At 46.0% G+C, this 17,993-nt stretch overlaps 1 protein-coding gene across 1 annotated transcript in view; it reads left to right on the top strand.

Annotated features, from left to right (window-relative positions):
• Positions 1 to 17,993, top strand: part of CD86 (CD86 molecule) — a 31,812-nt gene that overhangs the window by 1,408 nt on the left and 12,411 nt on the right. Inside the window, exon 2 of the mRNA XM_040339479.1 lies at positions 9,561 to 9,857. Within this exon, the coding sequence (XP_040195413.1) occupies positions 9,561 to 9,857 (297 nt within the window). The remainder of the gene's footprint in view (positions 1 to 9,560; positions 9,858 to 17,993) is intronic.

Here is a 17,993-nt window from a genome sequence, read left to right as displayed (position 1 = left end):
CTAAATAGCTTCCTTTACCTTAGTGCAGTCCTCCTTCACTTACCTCATCCTTCCATTTTGCTTTTAAATGTCCTTATTTCTTCTGAGAAATCCTCACTTCCTGTTCTTCTGTCTGTAACTCCCCACCGTAATGTGAGGCTTTCTCCCTGGTATGGAGAAAGCCTCTTGAGGGGGGAGGGGGCGAGCAGGCAAGTCAGGACACTCTCTACTTTGCAGATAGAGAAAAGAGCTGTGTGTTAGTGGGCATCCTGACACTCCTGCTCGCCCCCTCCCCCCTCAAGAGGCTTTCTCCACACCAGGGAGTTACAGACAGAAGAACAGGAAGTGAGGATTTCTCAGAAGAAATAAGGACATTTAAAAGCAAAATGGAAGGATGAGGTAAGTGAAGGAGGACTGTACTAAGGTAAAGTAAGCTATTTAGGGATTTTTTTTTACCTTTACAACCCCTTTAAAGGGATACTAAGGCTGGATTCACACTTGTGTGGTGCAAATTCCATCTCTCTTATCTCTGCAAAGAGATAAGAGAACTGTTCAGCAGATCATCTCTGTTTTTAGCTGCGAATTTGGAGACCTGTGAGAGGGGAGGGGGAGGGGGGAAGTGTATTGAGGAGAATGAGAGAAATCCTGATGAGAACTGAACACATCGGCGAATCAGATGCGTGCCCATAGAAGATAATGGGCCTGAATTTGCACCTGAGCCGCACCGCAATGCCTAGAAAACGCACACTTTTTGGGGAAATGCGCAGTGCGAATGCATTGCTCATATGTGAACCAGCCTCATTAAAATCATTGTATTTTATAATGTTATGCGAATTGGATGTGGTTTAAGCCGCCCTTAATTTGCATAGGTGTGAACCCGGCCTTAAAGTTATATATTTTTTTTTTAAACAAACATGTCATACTTACCTCCACCGTGCAGTTCGTTTTGCACAGAGTGGCCCCAAATCCTCTTCTTCTGGGGTCCCACGGCGGCTCTCCCAGCTCCTCCCCGCAAGAGCTAACCCCCTCTGGGAAGCTCTCTCCTGAGGTGGTTACCTTTTGGGCATGCTCCCGTGTGATACACTAGGCGGCCATAGCTGCCAAGTGTATGATTTAGGCCCTCCCCCCCGGCGTGCCACGTCATTGATTTGATTGACAGCAGAGGGAGCCAATGGCTGCGCTGCTATCAATCTAACCAATGAAGAGCCGACAAGCCATTTGGAAAGCGACCACGGAAGTTTGGGGGTCAGGTAAGTAAAACGGGGGCTGGGGGGGATGGGGGTGGGCGGAGAGTGCAAGGTGTTTTTTCACCTTAATGCATAGGATGCATTAAGGTGAAAAAACACAAAGGTTTACAACCCCTTTAATATGTGGCCGACCCAGAGTTTTGTAAATTGGTAAAATGATAGTTTTAGCTCCTAGAGTAAATCCCCTTTTTAATACATGCTAATAGTCTGCTGGCATTGCTTGCTATTAATAAGTCTGTCATCTACCAGGAACCCCAGATCCTTTTTCATCCTTGATTCCACCAGAGATTCTCCCTTTAGTGAGTAACTACATTCATATTTTTAGCCCCCAACTGCATTACTTTACATTTTTTTATTTGGCCACCCCTCTATTTTACCAAGGTCTTCTTGTAAAATTGCTATATCCACTTGTGAAGTTATAAATGTGCTTCGCTTTGTATCATCTGCAAAAAATGAAATCAAACTCTTTATGATAACCTCTATATCTATTTAATTTGTCCTAGGACAGAATCTTGGGGTACCCCACTTACAACTGCAGATGATAAAAAATGTTTTAATTACCTGATGCATACTGAGACAGCTAACATCCAGGCCCGTCGTGACAAGGCAAGCAAACAAAGCAATTGCTTGGGACCCCGAGCTGGCCTGGGGCCCTAAGCAGGACCCTTGCCGCGCTTCCTATAAATGCTGCGGCCGCCTGAGCGCTCTATAGAGAGCCATGGGGAGGGGGGAGTAAAAAGAAAATGGGGGGAGTAAAAAAAAAACATAGGGAGTGGTTCCTGTGAAATTTTCCTTTGTTTGAGAGAGAGGAGATCTCTCTAATGTAAGGGAAATACCCTCGGAGGCAGTGGCCACCAGAGCAAGTGTCCCCATTGAAAGATTTTTTCTTCTACTCATTCTGGTGACAACCCAAAATTTTGCATTTTCACTCGCTTGTGGTCTCAGAGACCATGGTCGACACCAGGATAAACAGAGAGAGTGAATTTCAAAGGATCTTTGAGTCTAAAGCTAGTCGTACACCTATAGATTTCTATCATCCAGTCTGCACTAAAGAGCGTTGTAACGGACCTATGTATTCTGCCTGGACATGCAGTGAGGCATACAAAGAACTGCATGACTTGTTACAATTGCATTTACCACATTGTATTCTGAGCTCAAAGGGTTAATTATAGAAGGGACTCTTTCACTGCTAAATGCTAATATTCCCTTTGCATAGCTAATTGACTCTCCTTTGTGTAGTTAACAGCCTCCTGTCAGGTGTATGCTGATGGGATTATGTGTGAGTGATAATTGTTTTAATTGTTTTAAAGGTTAATTGAATTCTATTGATAAAGGAAGGTGTCTGATCAAATCATGTTAAATGTAAGCTTGGAGCCAAACCGTCTAGAGACTGATTGGCTCAAGGGAATGTCATTATTTCAAAGTATCTGTATTGAAGCCCCCCCCGTGTGAGGAGGGGCGGAGATTGTTCCTGTACAGTTTGTAACCACATATAAGCTAGGTGAAATGTGCCATTAAACAGTCCTACTTGACCCTTCAAAACGTAGCCTCGTCTCGTTCTTGAAAGGGCGTTCAATGGGATTGTTATTCTGCTCATTTTATAGCTGAACCTGACTCTCTCTCTCGGGATCTCGTGGATGGGATATACCGGCTGTACCTGCATATCGCAACTTGCAAGGGAAAAGGATGTCTCCAACGGCTGATACCCTCTCACTACCTGGGTAGCCGTTACATTGGTTGGCAGCAGCGGGATGGTCCTTTTATCCAAAGAGCAAGTTCTGAATGGAGTCGCAGTACGCCAGGCTGAAAAGATCCACACTAAAAGATTTATTGGAGAGTCGTGGTAGGAGCGCCAGCAACAGACCACGGAGGGAGCTGATAGCTGACCTGCTGGAGCTGGACGAAATGGATGGATCTATGGAAGGAACGGAGCCCCTTGCACCGGTCAGCGAGGAAGATATAATTACTGGGATTGTGCAGCGGAGATTATCCTTGTATCCAGAAACGTCAGTGGAACTAATAAACCAGCTGTTCCGGGAAGCAAGGGAGGAGATACAAACGAAGAGGGGACAAGAACTGGAACTGGTAAGAGCGAGACAGCCCATTACACATGCAGCTCCTACTCCCCCACCTGCGGCTACAGGAAAGAAAATACCGTTTACTGCATTTAAAGCTTTTGTAGAAAGTGAGGAGGAATTCGATGGATATTTGGCTGATTTTGAGAGGCAGTGCTCACTACACCAGGTACCACCAGACCAATGGGTCACTATTTTGTTGGGGAAATTGTCGGGCAAAGCCAATGAAGCCTTTCGGGCTCTCACTCCAGAGGATATTTTACAATACCAGCAAGTTAAAAAGGCGCTGCTAACCCGATACGCCGTAACTCCAGAAGCCTACCGCCGTCGCTTCCGGGAGTCCAAGAAGAAGGCTGTGGACTCCCACATGGAATAGGCCAACCGGTTACAAAGGGTGGCATCCCTTTGGGTCCAAGGGTGCAAGGCCAACACCGGGGAGGAAGTGTTGCAGCTGTTCCTAATGGAACATTTCTTCCAAGACCTGGCTGCGGACATACAAGACTGGGTACGAGATCGCCGTCCCGCTAACTTAAACGAGGCGGCTCGGCTAGCAGATGAGTACGCGGAAACAAGGAAAGTAAGCCAGGGTACTACACGGCTGGCTCAGAAGGTAGAACCGCGTACTCCAACCGTCACCCCACGCCCAGAGTTTCAGGCTCCAGTCCCACCAGGACCACCAAGTCCTCAGGGGCCTAACAACTATCCCCGGGATTCGTCTAGGGTGACGTGCCATCACTGCACCAACACGGGACATATTGCTCGTTATTGCCCTTTGAGAGCTACAAATAACAACTGGAGACACACAACACCCAACACAGAGGTCACTCCATCACGTCCCTCTGCGGCCCACTGCCTGGAGACTGAGGGGGGCCCGGAGGAATGTCTGGGAATTTTGTATGAGGCAGACCCAATACAAGCTGCCTCTCCAGATAACCGTCAGCATCACCGTCAGGAGGTACGGGTGAATGGACACGTAGCACAAGGCTTAAGAGATACCGGGACTACTATCACTTGGATTCAAAAACATCTGGTAAAGCCAGAGAACGTGTCCACTCGCACAGTTGCCGTCCGGGTCGCAGGGGGTGCTGTATTTTGCGTACCCACCGCCCGGGTGCACTTAGACTGGGGAGCCGGGTCAGGAAAGACCACAGTTGGTATCATGGACAACCTACCTGCCGAGGTTGTGCTGGGCAACGACATTGGCCCTCTGACTTCGGCTTATTTACCTACACCTGCTGCTGCTTGTCCCGTGACCACCCGCGTTGCTGGAATCAACTCGCTTGCTGCTGAGAACCAGGTAAGACTAACTTCCCCGACATGTACTGTAGATCCAGCACAATATCACAGTCTAAAATGGAAATGTGACAAGTTGGCCAGTGAGAAATCAGAGATGCAACGACACTATGTCATGTATTATGAGATGTGGCTTGAACATTGAAATGCACAAACAGGCGGAAATTGTCAAAAGATTAAATGGGATTTGCATTCAGGTGGTGCCTTATCTGTCCCAAGAGCATCAGCAACAGGTTTTGGGAGCCATTGAGAGAGCAAAGCAAGTGACTGTTCCAGAACTGAATTCCATTATTCACCTTCACCCTCAGCTACCGACCTGGTAAGCCAATGGGAATGCCGATGGACTGTCCAGGCAAACTGAACTTTAACCCTAACAGCAGACCGGACATCCCCAAGTTGACCTGAAAAGGATCAATCCGGGTCTGCCGGAGTGTTCCACAAAAGGGGAGTAGTGTAACGGACCTATGTATTCTGCCTGGACATGCAGTGAGGCATACAAAGAACTGCATGACTTGTTACAATTGGATTTACCACATTGTATTCTGAGCTCAAAGGGTTAATTATAGAAGGGACTCTTTCACTGCTAAATGCTAATATTCCCTTTGCATAGCTAATTGACTCTCCTTTGTGTAGTTAACAGCCTCCTGTCAGGTGTATGCTTATGGGATTATGTGTGAGTGATAATTGTTTTAAAGGTTAATTGAATTCTATTGATAAAGGAAGGTGTCTGATCAAATCATGTTAAATGTAAGCTTGGAGCCAAACCGTCTAGAGACTGATTGGCTCAAGGGAATGTCATTATTTCAAAGTATCTGTATTGAAGCCCCCCCCCCCTGTGTGAGGAGGGGCGAAGATTGTCATTGTTCCTGTACAGTTTGTAACCACATATAAGCTAGGTGAAATGTGCCATTAAACAGTCCTACTTGACCCTTCAAAACGTAGCCTCGTCTCGTTCTTGAAAGGGCGTTCGATGGGATTGTTGTTCTGCTCATTTTATAGCTGAACCTGACTCTCTCTCTCGGGATCTCGTGGATGGGATATACCGGCTGTACCTGCATATCGCAACTTGCAAGGGAAAAGGACGTCTCCAACGGAGGATACCCTCTCACTACCTGGGTAGCCGTTACAAGAGTGGATGAAGACATCTCCACTGATGGCTATTGTATTAAGCAGCTGGCAGGAGCCAAGGGTGCTGTAATGCAAGATTATCATAGGGCCCCCATGCACCTGGGGCCCCTTTGCACTGCCCATGGGTGCCCATGCATTAAGATGGCCCTTCTGTAAGCTAACAATTTTATTTTGTTACAGGAGCTTTGACTAGCGTTCAGAGAGCTTTAACCAAGCCTGTCCGAAGCCTTGTTTTGAAGCAAGTGTAAACTAGCCTTTAATGTGTGTTGAAGTCAAAGCAAGTATAAAGGAGCCCTAAGAGCCATGGCAGCTGTGCAGACCTGGGGAATCCTACATAGCTCCCAACTGTCCCTGATTTTGAGTGACTCTCCCTGATTTGGAACAATGTCCCTCTGTCCCTCTTTCCTCCTCATTTGTCCTTCATTTTGGTCTGATCTATATAATTGTATATACAATGCACTTTTTATCTTTCAATAAGTGTTTTCCAGAGCCAAACCTTTCATCCAATTTCTAAATTGCTGCATTTGTACATTTGTAAAACCAATATAAAGGAATAGCAGTGGTAAAAAAAACACTTATTAATCTTTTTTTTGGTTAATTCTCCTTTAAGGGGGTGTGGCAGGGGGCGTGTCCTATGCCTACATACATTTGCTAGTAGGTGTCCCTCATTCCAATGTGAAAATGTTGGGAGGTATGGTCCTATCCTGGGCTTCGTACGAAAGATTTGCACCTATTTCCTGTCTTGGTGAGAACGGTTTCACCAGGCCGGAATTCTAGGAAAATCTGCAACAAAGACACAGATATTGTAGAAGTAAAAATCTGACAAGGGTTTTAGCCTTCCCCTCTCTACTGATAAAATGTTCATCCTCACTTCCTGTCTGGTAATAAAATGTCAGCAAGACAGGAAATTGGGGTAAATCTCTCTAATGGAACCCTGGATCATAGTAAAAACCCAACAGGGCTTCTTCCCCTTCCTTGCTCTAGATCAGGGGTCTCCAAACTGCGGCCCAAGGGCCAGACGTGGCCCTTTGCTAGCCTTTATCCGGCCCTTAGGGCACTATTCCTTCTACTTACACCAACAATGGGGCACTATTCCTCCCACTGACACCAATGATGGGATACTATTTCTTCTACTGATAGGGGAACTACTACTCCTCCTCCTATTGACCACCAATCCTGAGGCCATATTTATTCTCACTCATGTCAGACCCGGGACATTTTCTTCCCACCCGCTGGCCAATCTGGACTTCCTAAAGTCTGAAGGACAATAACCTGGCCCTTTGTTTGAAAAGTTTGGAGACCCCTGCTCTAGATCTAAGGGAAAACAAATCCTGGATGTACAATTAACCAATTCGCATCCCAGCTATTGTTATATGTCATCTGCAGGAGGGATCTCCCATCCTGGGCGGGCATCATATGACGTCCTGGGCTCCTATTCGCTCCGGAGCTGGTGCCCGGCGGCCGTGATGTCCGCCGGGCAACCGCAATTGCCGGTAATCTGTGTGTGTAAACACATAGATCCACGTTCTATCAAAGGAGAGGAGACCGATGGTGTGTTCCCAGTAGTGATGTCGCGAACCTAAAATTTTTGGTTTGCGAACGGCGAATGCGAACTTCCGCAAAAGTTCGCGAACCGGGCGAACCGCCATAGACTTCAATGGGCAGGCGAATTTTAAAACCCACAGGGACTCTTTCTGGCCACAATAGTGATGGAAAAGTTGTTTCAAGGGGATGGAGGGGGATCCATGGCAAAACTCCCATGGAAAATTACGTAGTTGTCGCAGAGTCCGTTTTTAATCCATTAAGGGCATAAATCACCTAAGATTCATAAATTGTTTGGAATAACGTGCTTTAAAACATCAGGTATGATGTTGTATCGATCAGGTAGTGTAAGGGTTAGGGTTAGGGTTACAGACAGGGTTAGGGTAACAGATAGGGTTAGGGTTAGGGTTACAGACAGGGTTAGGGTTAGGGTTACAGATAGGGTTACAGACAGGGTTAGGGTAACGAATAGGGTTAGGGTTACAGATAGGGTTAGGGTTACGGACAAGGTTAGGGTAACAGTTAGGGTTAGGGTTACAGACAGGGTTAGGGTCAGGATTACAGATAGGACAAGGGTTACAGATAGGGTTAGGGTAGGGTTATGGTTACAGACAGGGTTAGGGTAACAGTTAGGGTTACAGACAGGGTTAGGGTTACAGACAGGGTTAGGGTAACAGATAGGGTTAGGGTTACAGATAGGGTTAGGGTTACAGACAGGGTTAGGGTTAGGTTTAGGGTAACAGATAGCGTTAGGGTTACAGATAGGGTTAGGTTTAGGGTTACAGACAGGGTTAGGGTTACAGACAGGGTTAGGGTTACAGATAGGGTTAGGGTTACAGTCTGTAACCTTAACCCTAACCCTGTCTGTAACCCTAACCCTATCTGTAACCCTAACCCTATCTGTAACCCTAACCCTATCTGTAATAGGGTTCACAGTGAAAGACCAAACTCTGACTATGTCCTCAGAACTTTTCGAGTTCAGGGTACGTGGCCTCTGAACACTGGGCATTATTCTGGGGCCAAAGGGAATCACAGCACCATGACCACGACGGCCCCTGCGTGGTGGCCTACCTCTGCCTGTCATTTTTTTTAGATTAGTTTAGTTGTACTATGCGTGCAAGCTACTGTGCCACCAGATATGAGATGTGGCACTGGACAGGTGGGCACAGTTTACCCTGTGAGGCAAAGACACCCTGGCAGACAAATGACTAATATTATGTATTGCAGTGAATTTTGTTTTCATATCTTATCAACTGTGCCAACACAATATAGATGAGATGTGGCACTGGACAGGTGGGCACAGTTTACCCTGTGAGCCTGGGCCCCTTACATTACACAGCACCCCACAGCTCTGGGCCCCTTTACATAGCACCCTGCACCACTGGACCCCTTTATATTACACAGCACTGCACCACTGGACCCCTTTACATTACACAGCACTGCACCACTGGACCCCTTTATATTACACAGCCCCCTGCACCTCTAATCTAACTAAACTATACAGTGTATAAATATATGTACAATTATATATATATGTACAATTGCGAACAAGCGAAAATCGCCGCGAACTATTCGCCGGCGAACAGTTCTGTACATCTCTAGTTCCCAGTACAGAGGAACAATGATTGGTCTCCTCCCCTTGTGAGTCCCCTCCCCCTACAGTTAGAAACACTCCCTAGGATACACATTTAACCTCTTGATCGCCCCCTAGTGTTAACCCCTTCCCTGCCAGTCACATTTATACAGTAATCAGTTTTATAGCACGGATCGCTGTATAAAATGTGCCAAAATAGTGTCAAAAGTGTCCTATATGTCCGTTGCAATGTCAGTCGCAATAAAAATCACAGATCGCTAACATTACTAGTAAAAAAATAAAATAAAAAAAATGCCATAAATATTTCCCCTACTTTTGCGCAAACCAATCAATATAACCAATCAATAAGGAAATGTTTTTATTTATTTTTTTAAATTGGATATTTATTATAGCAAAAATGAAAAAAAAATATTTTCAAAATTGTTGCTATTCTTTTGTTTATAGTGCAAAAAATAAAAACGCAGAGGTAATCTAATACCACCGAAAGAAAGCTCTATTTGTGGGGGGAAAACCCATAAAAAGCATTTGTGTACAGTGTTGCATGACTGCGCAATTATCATTCAAAATGCGTCAGCGCTAAAAAAAAAAAATTGGCCTGGGCAGGAAGGGTGTGAAAATGGCCCATATTGAAGTGGCTAAAATGTATTTTAGTCTTTTATTTTTTTGTTTGTTTTAAAAAATGTTGCTACTTTCTTATTACAGCTAATTTCAGTGTGCCGGAAATCAGTTCTGAATCCTCATTGGTTGAACTGGAACGTAGAAGTACTGTGTCTTTGAAATGCAGCTCAGGCCATGGATTCCCCAAACCACAACGCATGTTTTGGCAACTGACTGATGGAAATGGAACAAAGGAGCCTAGATACCCACATTACAATGTTGAAAATATCGGTGAAACATTTAACATTTCTATTAGCTGGACACTGACGGTGGAGGAGGACATCAACGTCACCTGTGGGCTGGAGGCCCATCACAAAGCCGTATCTCCAGTCCTGCAACTAAGTGAGTCCTTAACCACTTAAGCCCCGGACCAATACGCTGTCTAAAGACCCAAGGTGTTTTTACAATTTGGCAATGCGCTGCTTTAACTGGTAATTGCGCGGTCATGCAATGTTGTACCGAAACGAAACTTGCGTCCTTTTCTTCCCACAAATAGAGCTTTCTTTTGATGGTATTTGATTGCCTCTGCGATTTTTATTTTTTGCGATATAAACGCAAAAAGACCGTAAATTTTGAAAAAAATGATTTTTCTTATAACAAAAAGTAAAAAATATCGAATAAACTAAATTTTAGTCAAACATTTAGGCCAAAATGTATTCAGCCACATGTCTTTAGTAAAAAAAATCTCAATAAGCGTATATTTATTGGTTTTCGCAAAAGTTATAGCGTCTACAAACTAGGGTACATTTTCTGGAATTTACACAGCTTTTATTTTATGACTGCCTATCTCATTTCTTGAGGTGCTAAAATGGCAGGGCAGTACTAAACCCCCCCAAATGACCCCATTTTGGAAAGTAGACACCCCAAGGAAACTGCTGAGAGGCATGTTGAGTCCATTGAATATTTTTTTTTTTTTTGTCCCAAGTGATTGAATAATGACGAAAAAAAAAAAAATGTTTACAAAAAGTTGTCACTAAATGATATATTGCTCACACATGCCATGGTTATATGTGGAATTGCACCCCAAAATACATTCTGCTGCTTCTCCCGAGTACGGGAATACCACATGTGTGGGACTTTTTGGGAGCCTAGCCGCATACGGGGCCCCAAAAACCAAGCACCGCCTTCAGCATTTCTAAGGGCACAAATTTGTGATTTCACTCCTCACTACCTATCAAGGTTTCGAAGGCCATAAAATGCCAAAATAGCACAAAACCCCCCCAAATGACCCCATTTTGGAAAGTAGACACCCCAAGCTATTTGCTGAGAGGGATGTTGAGTCCATGGAATATTTAATTTTTTTGCCCCAAGTCACTGAATAACGACCAAAAAAGAAAAATTACAAAACGTTGTCAATAAATGATATATTTCTCACACATGCCACGGTTATATGTGGAATTGCACCCCAAAATACATTCTGCTGCTTCTCCTGAGTACGGGGATACCACATGTGTGGGACTTTTTGGGAGCCTAGCCGCGTACGGGGCCCCGAAAACCAAGCACTGCCTTCAAGATTTGTGTGAGTGAAATCAAAAATTTATGTCCTTAGAAATCTTGAAGGCGGTGCTTGGTTTTCAGGGTCTCATACGCGGCTAGGCTCCCAAAAAGTCCCACACATGTGGTATCCCCGTACTCAGGAGAAGCAGCAGAATGTATTTTGGGGTGCAATTCCACATATAACCATGGCATGTGTGAGCAATATATCATTTAGTGACAACTTTGTGCAAAAAAAAATCAGTTTGTCATATTTCCGCAACTTGTGTCAAAATATAAAATATTCCATGGACTCGACATGCCTCTCAGCAAATAGCTTGGGGTGTCTACTTTCCAAAATGGGGTCATTTGGGGGGGTTTTGTGCTATTTTGGCATTTTATGGCCTTCGAAACTGTGATAGGTAGTGAGGAGTGAAATCAAAAATTTGCGCCCTTAGAAATGCTGAAGGCGGTGCTTGGTTTTCGGGGTCCCGTACGCGGCTAGGCTCCCAAAAAGTCCCAAACATGTGGTATCCCCGTACTCAGGAGAAGCAGCAGAATGTATTTTAGGGTGCAACTCCACATATAACCATGGCATGTGTGAGCAATATATCATTTAGTGACAATTTTTTTTTTTTTTTTGTCATTATTTAATCACTTTGGACAAAAAAAAAAAAAATCAATGGACTCAACATGCCTCTCAGCAGTTTCCTTGGGGTGTCTTCTTTCCAAAATGGGGTCATTTGGGTTTTTTTGTGCTATTTTGGCATTTTATGGCCTTCGAAACTGTGATAGGTAGTGAGGAGTGAAATCAAAAATTTACACCCTTAGAAAGCCTGAAGGCGGTGATTGGTTTTTGGGGTCCGGTACGCGGCTAGGCTCCCAAAAAGTCTCACACATGTGGTATCCCCGTACTCAGGAGAAGCAGCAGAATGTATTTTGGGGTGTAATTCCACATATGCCCATGGCATGTTTGAGCAATATATCATTTAGAGACAACTTTGCGCAAAAAAAAAAAAATATATATATATATTTATATTTCCCGCAACTTGGGTCAAAATCTAAAATATTCCATGGACTTGAGATGCCTCTCAGCAAATAGCTTGGGGTGTCTACTTTCCAAAATGGGGTCATTTGGGGGGGTTTTGAATTGTCCTGGCATTTTATGCACAACAATTAGAAGCTTATGTCACACATCACCCACTCTTCTAACCACTTGAAGAAAAAGCCCTTTCTGACACTGTTTGTTTACATAAAAACATATTATTTTTTTGCAAGAAAGTTAAGTTGAACCCCCAAACATTATATATTTTTTTAAAGCAAAGGCCCTACAGATTAAAATGGTGGGTGTTGCAATTTTTTTTTCCACACAGTACTTGCGCAGCGTTTTTTCAAACGCATTTTTTGGGGAAAAAATACACTTTTTTTTATTTTAGAGCACTAAAACACACTATATTGCCCAAATTATTGATGAAATAAAAATTATGATCTTAGGACGAGTACATGGATACCAAACACGACATACTTTAAAATTGCGCACAAACGCGCAGTGGCGACAAACTACATACATTTTTAAAAGCCTTTAAAAGCCTTTACAGGTTACCACATTAGATTTACAGAGTAGGTCTACTGCTAAAATTACTGCCCTCGATCTGCCCTTCGCGGTGATACCTCACATGCATGGTGCAATTGCTGTTTACATATGACTCCAGACCGACGCTTGCGTTCGCCTTTGCGCAAGAGCAGGGGGGGACAGGGATGCTTTTTTTTTTTTTTTTTATATATTTATTTCGCTTTTTTTATTTTATTTGTTAACTGTTCCTTCCATTTTTTAATTTTTTTACCATTTTTATTGTTATCTCAGGGAATGTAAATATCCCTTATGATAGCAATAGTTAGTGACAGGTAGAGGTCGACCGATATATCGGCCGATATTTGGCCGTTTTTAAGAAATCGGCATCGGCCGATTATTGTAAAAAAATCGGCCGATTTTCGGCTGCCGCGCTAAAACCCCGCTCCACCTACAGCAGCACGAGAAATGAATCCTTCAGCCACGCTGCTGGTAGCCTGCGCGCCGGCCCCGCCCCCCCTTACCTCGGCGGGCTGTAGCAGAAAGCAAACTTGTCACAAGCCCGAGCAGCTGCAGTACAAGTTGTCTGCGCAAAGAGATCACAAAAGCTTCCTGCATGCTGGGACGTTGGCGGGATTACTGAACATGGGCTCTAGGCTACGGCTCCAGCCGTAGCCTAGAGCCCATGTTCAGTAATCCCGCCACCGTCCCAGCATGCAGGAAGCTTTTGTGATCTCTTCGCGCAGACAACTACTGCAGCTGCTCGGGCTTGTGACAAGTTTGCTTTCTGCTACAGCCCGCCGAGGTAAGGGGGGGCGGGGCCGGCGCGCAGGCTACCAGCAGCGTGGCTGAAGGATTCATTTCTCGTGCTGCTGGAGACTGGGGTAATGTACAGTATTCCTATCATCTCTGATAGGTGCCTCGGCTCTCTAGTGATTGTACATGGTACTCCAACTCACGTGGGAGCTCACAGGTGTCATCCAATGGACAGTGCTGGAGGGAACAGTGTGTACATGTTAGAGCACACCCCTCTCCTGTATACACACTCATTTTATATATATCCATCCCCACCCACGGCCAGCTGCATCCATCCACCCCCCTCTACAAAGCATCTCCCACCCACGGCCAGCTCCATCCATCCATCCCCCTTCACAATGCATCCCCCACCCACGGCCAGCTCCATCCATCCACCCCCCTCCACAATGCATCCCCCACCCACGGCCAGCTGCATCCATCCATCCCCCTTCACAATACACCCCCCACCCACGGCCAGCTCCATCCATCCATCCCCCTTCACAATGCATCCCACGGCCAGCTGCATCCATCCATCCCCCTTCACAATGCATCCCCCACCCACGGCCAGCTCCATCCATCCATCCCCCTTCACAATGCATCCCCCACCCACGGCCAGCTTCATCCATCCATCCCCCTTCACAATGCATCCCCCACCCACGGCCAGCTTCATCCATCCATCCCCCTTCACAATACATCCCCCACCCACGGCCAGCTCCATCCATCCATCCCCCTTCACAATACATCCCCCACCCACGGCCAGCTCCATCCATCCATCCATCCCCCTTCACAATGCATCCCCCACCCACGGCCAACTGCATCCATCCATCCCCCTTCACAATACATCCCCCACCCACGGCCAGCTGCATCCACCCATCCCCCTTCACAATGCATCCCCCACCCACGGCCAGCTGCATCCATCCATCCCCCTTCACAATGCATCCCCCACCCACGGCCAGCTTCATCCATCCATCCCCCTTCACAATACATCCCCCACCCACGGCCAGCTCCATCCATCCATCCCCCTTCACAATGAATCCCCCACCCACGGCCAGCTTCATCCATCCATCCCCCTTCACAATGCATCCCCCACCTACGGCCAGCTGCATCCATCCATCCCCCTTCACAATACATCCCCCACCCACGGCCAGCTCCATCCATCCCCCTTCACAATACATCCCCCACCCACGGCCAGCTCCATCCATCCCCCTTCACAATGCATCCCCCACCCACGGCCAGCTGCATCCATCCATCCCCCTTCACAATGCATCCCCCACCCACGGCCAGCTGCATCCATCCATCCCCCTTCACAACACATCCACCGCCAGCACCATCCATCTATCCCCCTCCACAACACATCCCCCACCCACACCCAGCACCATTCATCCATCCCCCTCCACAATGCATCCCCCACGCACAGCCAGCACCATCTTTCCCCCTCCACAACGCATCTCCCACCCACGCCCAGCACCATCCATCCTCCTCCACAATGCATCCCAATCCAAAAATCGGCCCAAAATATCGGCCGCAAAAATCGGCCTCATATATCGGCCATCGGCTGCCCCGATTTCTGAATATCGGCATCGGCATTGGCCAGAGAAAAACCCATATCGGTCGACCTCTAGTGACAGGTACTCTTTTTTTTTTTTAAATGGGGTCTATTAGACCCTAGATCTTTCCTCTGCCCTCAAAGCATCTGACCACACCAAGATCGGTGTGATAAAATGCTTTCCAATATTCTCAATGGCGCCGTTTATATCCGGGGGGGGGAACATTCCCTCCCACTGAATGTAAAAGCAGTCTAGAGGCTAATTAGCCGCTAGGACTGCTTTTACATGAAAGCTGACCGCTGGCTGAAAAGAATGATACCAAGATGATGCCTAAACCCACAGGCATCATTCTGGTATAACCATTCAAAGTCCAGCAACATACCAGTACATTGATGGTTCTTGTTGGACATGTATTGTAATCTTTTTTTTTCATGCAGCCTGTTGGCTGAACGAAAAAAAGATTGATCGGTGGGTATGCCCACCATTAGAATACCTCCCTTCATCCACCCACTTCTAATGATGGGCATACATGCACCATTTATATATGCTGAAGCATGGGGGCATCCTCCCGCAAAAAAGTTATGCCGCGTACGGTCGGACTTTTCTATGCCGCGTACACACGGTCGGACTTTTCTACGCCGCGTACACATGGTCAGACTTTTCCACGGGAAAGCCTCAGTAGGAATGTCAACAGTATGTACGCGGCATTAGGAGCAAAATCGCTCCTCCGCCCCTAATGCCCCCATGCTCCGGCATATATGCTCTTTTTTGAACTGTGGTGGTGAAATCACCTCCTACAGCATTGGAGTCGCGGCTTTATATATATCGTGGGAGCAAACGCTGTTGCTGTCACGCTAAATAAATCCGCACTGCAACTGAATGGCGTACCTGCTAAGCAAATGATGGTTAACATTAAAACAAAGTAACATTCCAGTATAACAGTAAGATCATACCATACCTGCAAAGCAAATACCTATAAAAAAAACTGTAAAAAATAAAACATTTTTTAACGCAACCTGTGCCTAAAATATATATATGCCGAAGCATGGGGGCATCCTCCCGCAAAAAAGTTATGCCGCGTATGGTCGGACTTTTCTATGCCGCGTACACACGGTCGGACTTTTCTATGCCGTGTACACATGGTCAGACTTTTCCACGGGAAAGCCTCCGTAGGAATGTCAACCGTATGTACGCGGCATTAGGAGCAAAATCGCTCCTCCGCCCCTGCTGCCCCCATGCTTCGGCATATATGCTTTTTTTTTAACTGTGGTGGTGAAATCACCTCCTACAGCACTGGAGTCACGGCTTTATATATCGTGGGAGCAAACGCTGTTGCTGTCAATATAAATAAGTCCGCGCAACAGCTGAATGATGTACCTGAAAACAGTAAAGTAAATTACATACCTGAAAAGCAAGCATGAAAAAACATAACAACAATAAAACTTTGCAGAATAGAATACAGTAAAAAAGAGCAGAACAATAGAGAGAGAATAGAGAGGGAGAGAACAATAAAACAACAACTTTTTTTTTTTTTTTTTTTTTTTCCTTTTTTTTTTTTTTTTTAACACTTTTTTTTGTAACTGTTCAACTTTTCGGTTCCAGGTTTGGGTCTCTCAAAATGCGATGGCATCTTGGGAGACCCTGTGTAAGTGAGCCTATCCTGTGAAATGTTTCACCCTACACTAAAAATTAACTCGTGTGTGGAAGCGTTCAAAACATTCCCCAATACAAAGACCAGGATTGTCAAGACAGCGGGGACAAAAATAACGGGTGTCACGCCTAAATCCGCGCTTGGTACAGACACGACATCTTCTTTGGGGGGCTCGTTGGGTAGGGGTACTCTCGAGGACATAAGAAAAATGCCTCTCATGCAGTCGGCTTACTGCATTTGGTAGGGGCTGGTGAGGTGCAGTACCGCCTGGATACAGGAGTTCTGTGATGATATCCCTCTGGAATTGAAGGAAGGATTCATTCCGTCCTGAAGCTCTGTATACGACATGAGCATTCAGTAGAGCCAATTGAAATAAATGTAGAGACACTTTTTTGTACCAGCGTCTCGTCTTGCGGGCAATATGATACGGCGCCATCAGCTGGTCGTTGAGGTCCACCCCTCCCATGTTTTGGTTATATTCGTGGACACAGAGGGGTTTCTCCACAACACCAGTCGCCGTACGAATTTGTACTGTCGTGTCTGCGTGAAGGGTGGTAAGAACGAAAACATTCCTATTGTCCCGCCACTTCACAGCGAGCAAATTTTTACACTTGCAGCAGGCTCTCGCCCCCAGGCTAAGACGGGCATCTACAAGCCTCTGGGGAAAGCCCCGGCGATTAGGTCGCACGGTGCCACATGCTCCAATCTGACGATCAAACAAGTGGCTAAAAAGTGGCACGCTGCTGTAAAAATTGTCCACGTATAAGTGGTACCCCTTTCCGAATAAGGGTGACACCAAGTCCCACACGATCTTGCCAGCGCTCCCCATGTAATCTGGGCATCCTTCCGGCTCTACCTGACTATCTTTTCCCTCGTAAACCCTAAAGCTCCATGTGTAGCCTGTGGCCCTGTCACAGAGCTTATAGAGCTTGACCCCGTATCTGGAACGCTTGCTGGGAATGTACTGTTTGAAAGACAAGCGGCCAGCAAATTCAACCAGGGACTCATCAACGCATACAACCTGCTGGGGATTAAACAAGGCTGCAAAACGTTCGTTGAAATGGTTTACGAGGGGCCGAATTTTGTAGAGCCGGTCAAATTCAGGGTCTCCACGTGGACGACAAAGTGCATTGTCACTGAAATGCAGGAACCGCAGGATCGCCTCGTATCGTTTCCTGGCCATGTGAGCAGAGAACACGGGCATATGGTCGATGGGATGTGTGGACCAATACATCCGCAACTCCGGAAATGTGTGTATTCCCATGTTGAGGGTAAGGCCCAGAAAGATCTTAAATTCGGAAACCTCAAGAGGTTTCCATTCTTTGGCAAGGAGAGACTGGGGGTTAGCGGCGATGTAGGTACCAGCATATAAATTAGTCTGGTCCACAATAGATCTATAGAGATCTTCCGTCAAAATACAGCGAATAAAAATCAAGTGACGT

This window comes from Rana temporaria, chromosome 2 (genome assembly GCF_905171775.1).
Source record: "Rana temporaria chromosome 2, aRanTem1.1, whole genome shotgun sequence".
Lineage (NCBI taxonomy): Eukaryota > Metazoa > Chordata > Amphibia > Anura > Ranidae > Rana > Rana temporaria.
The sequence above is the reverse complement of the archived record's forward strand: the minus strand, read 5'-3'. Positions and strand labels throughout refer to the sequence as shown.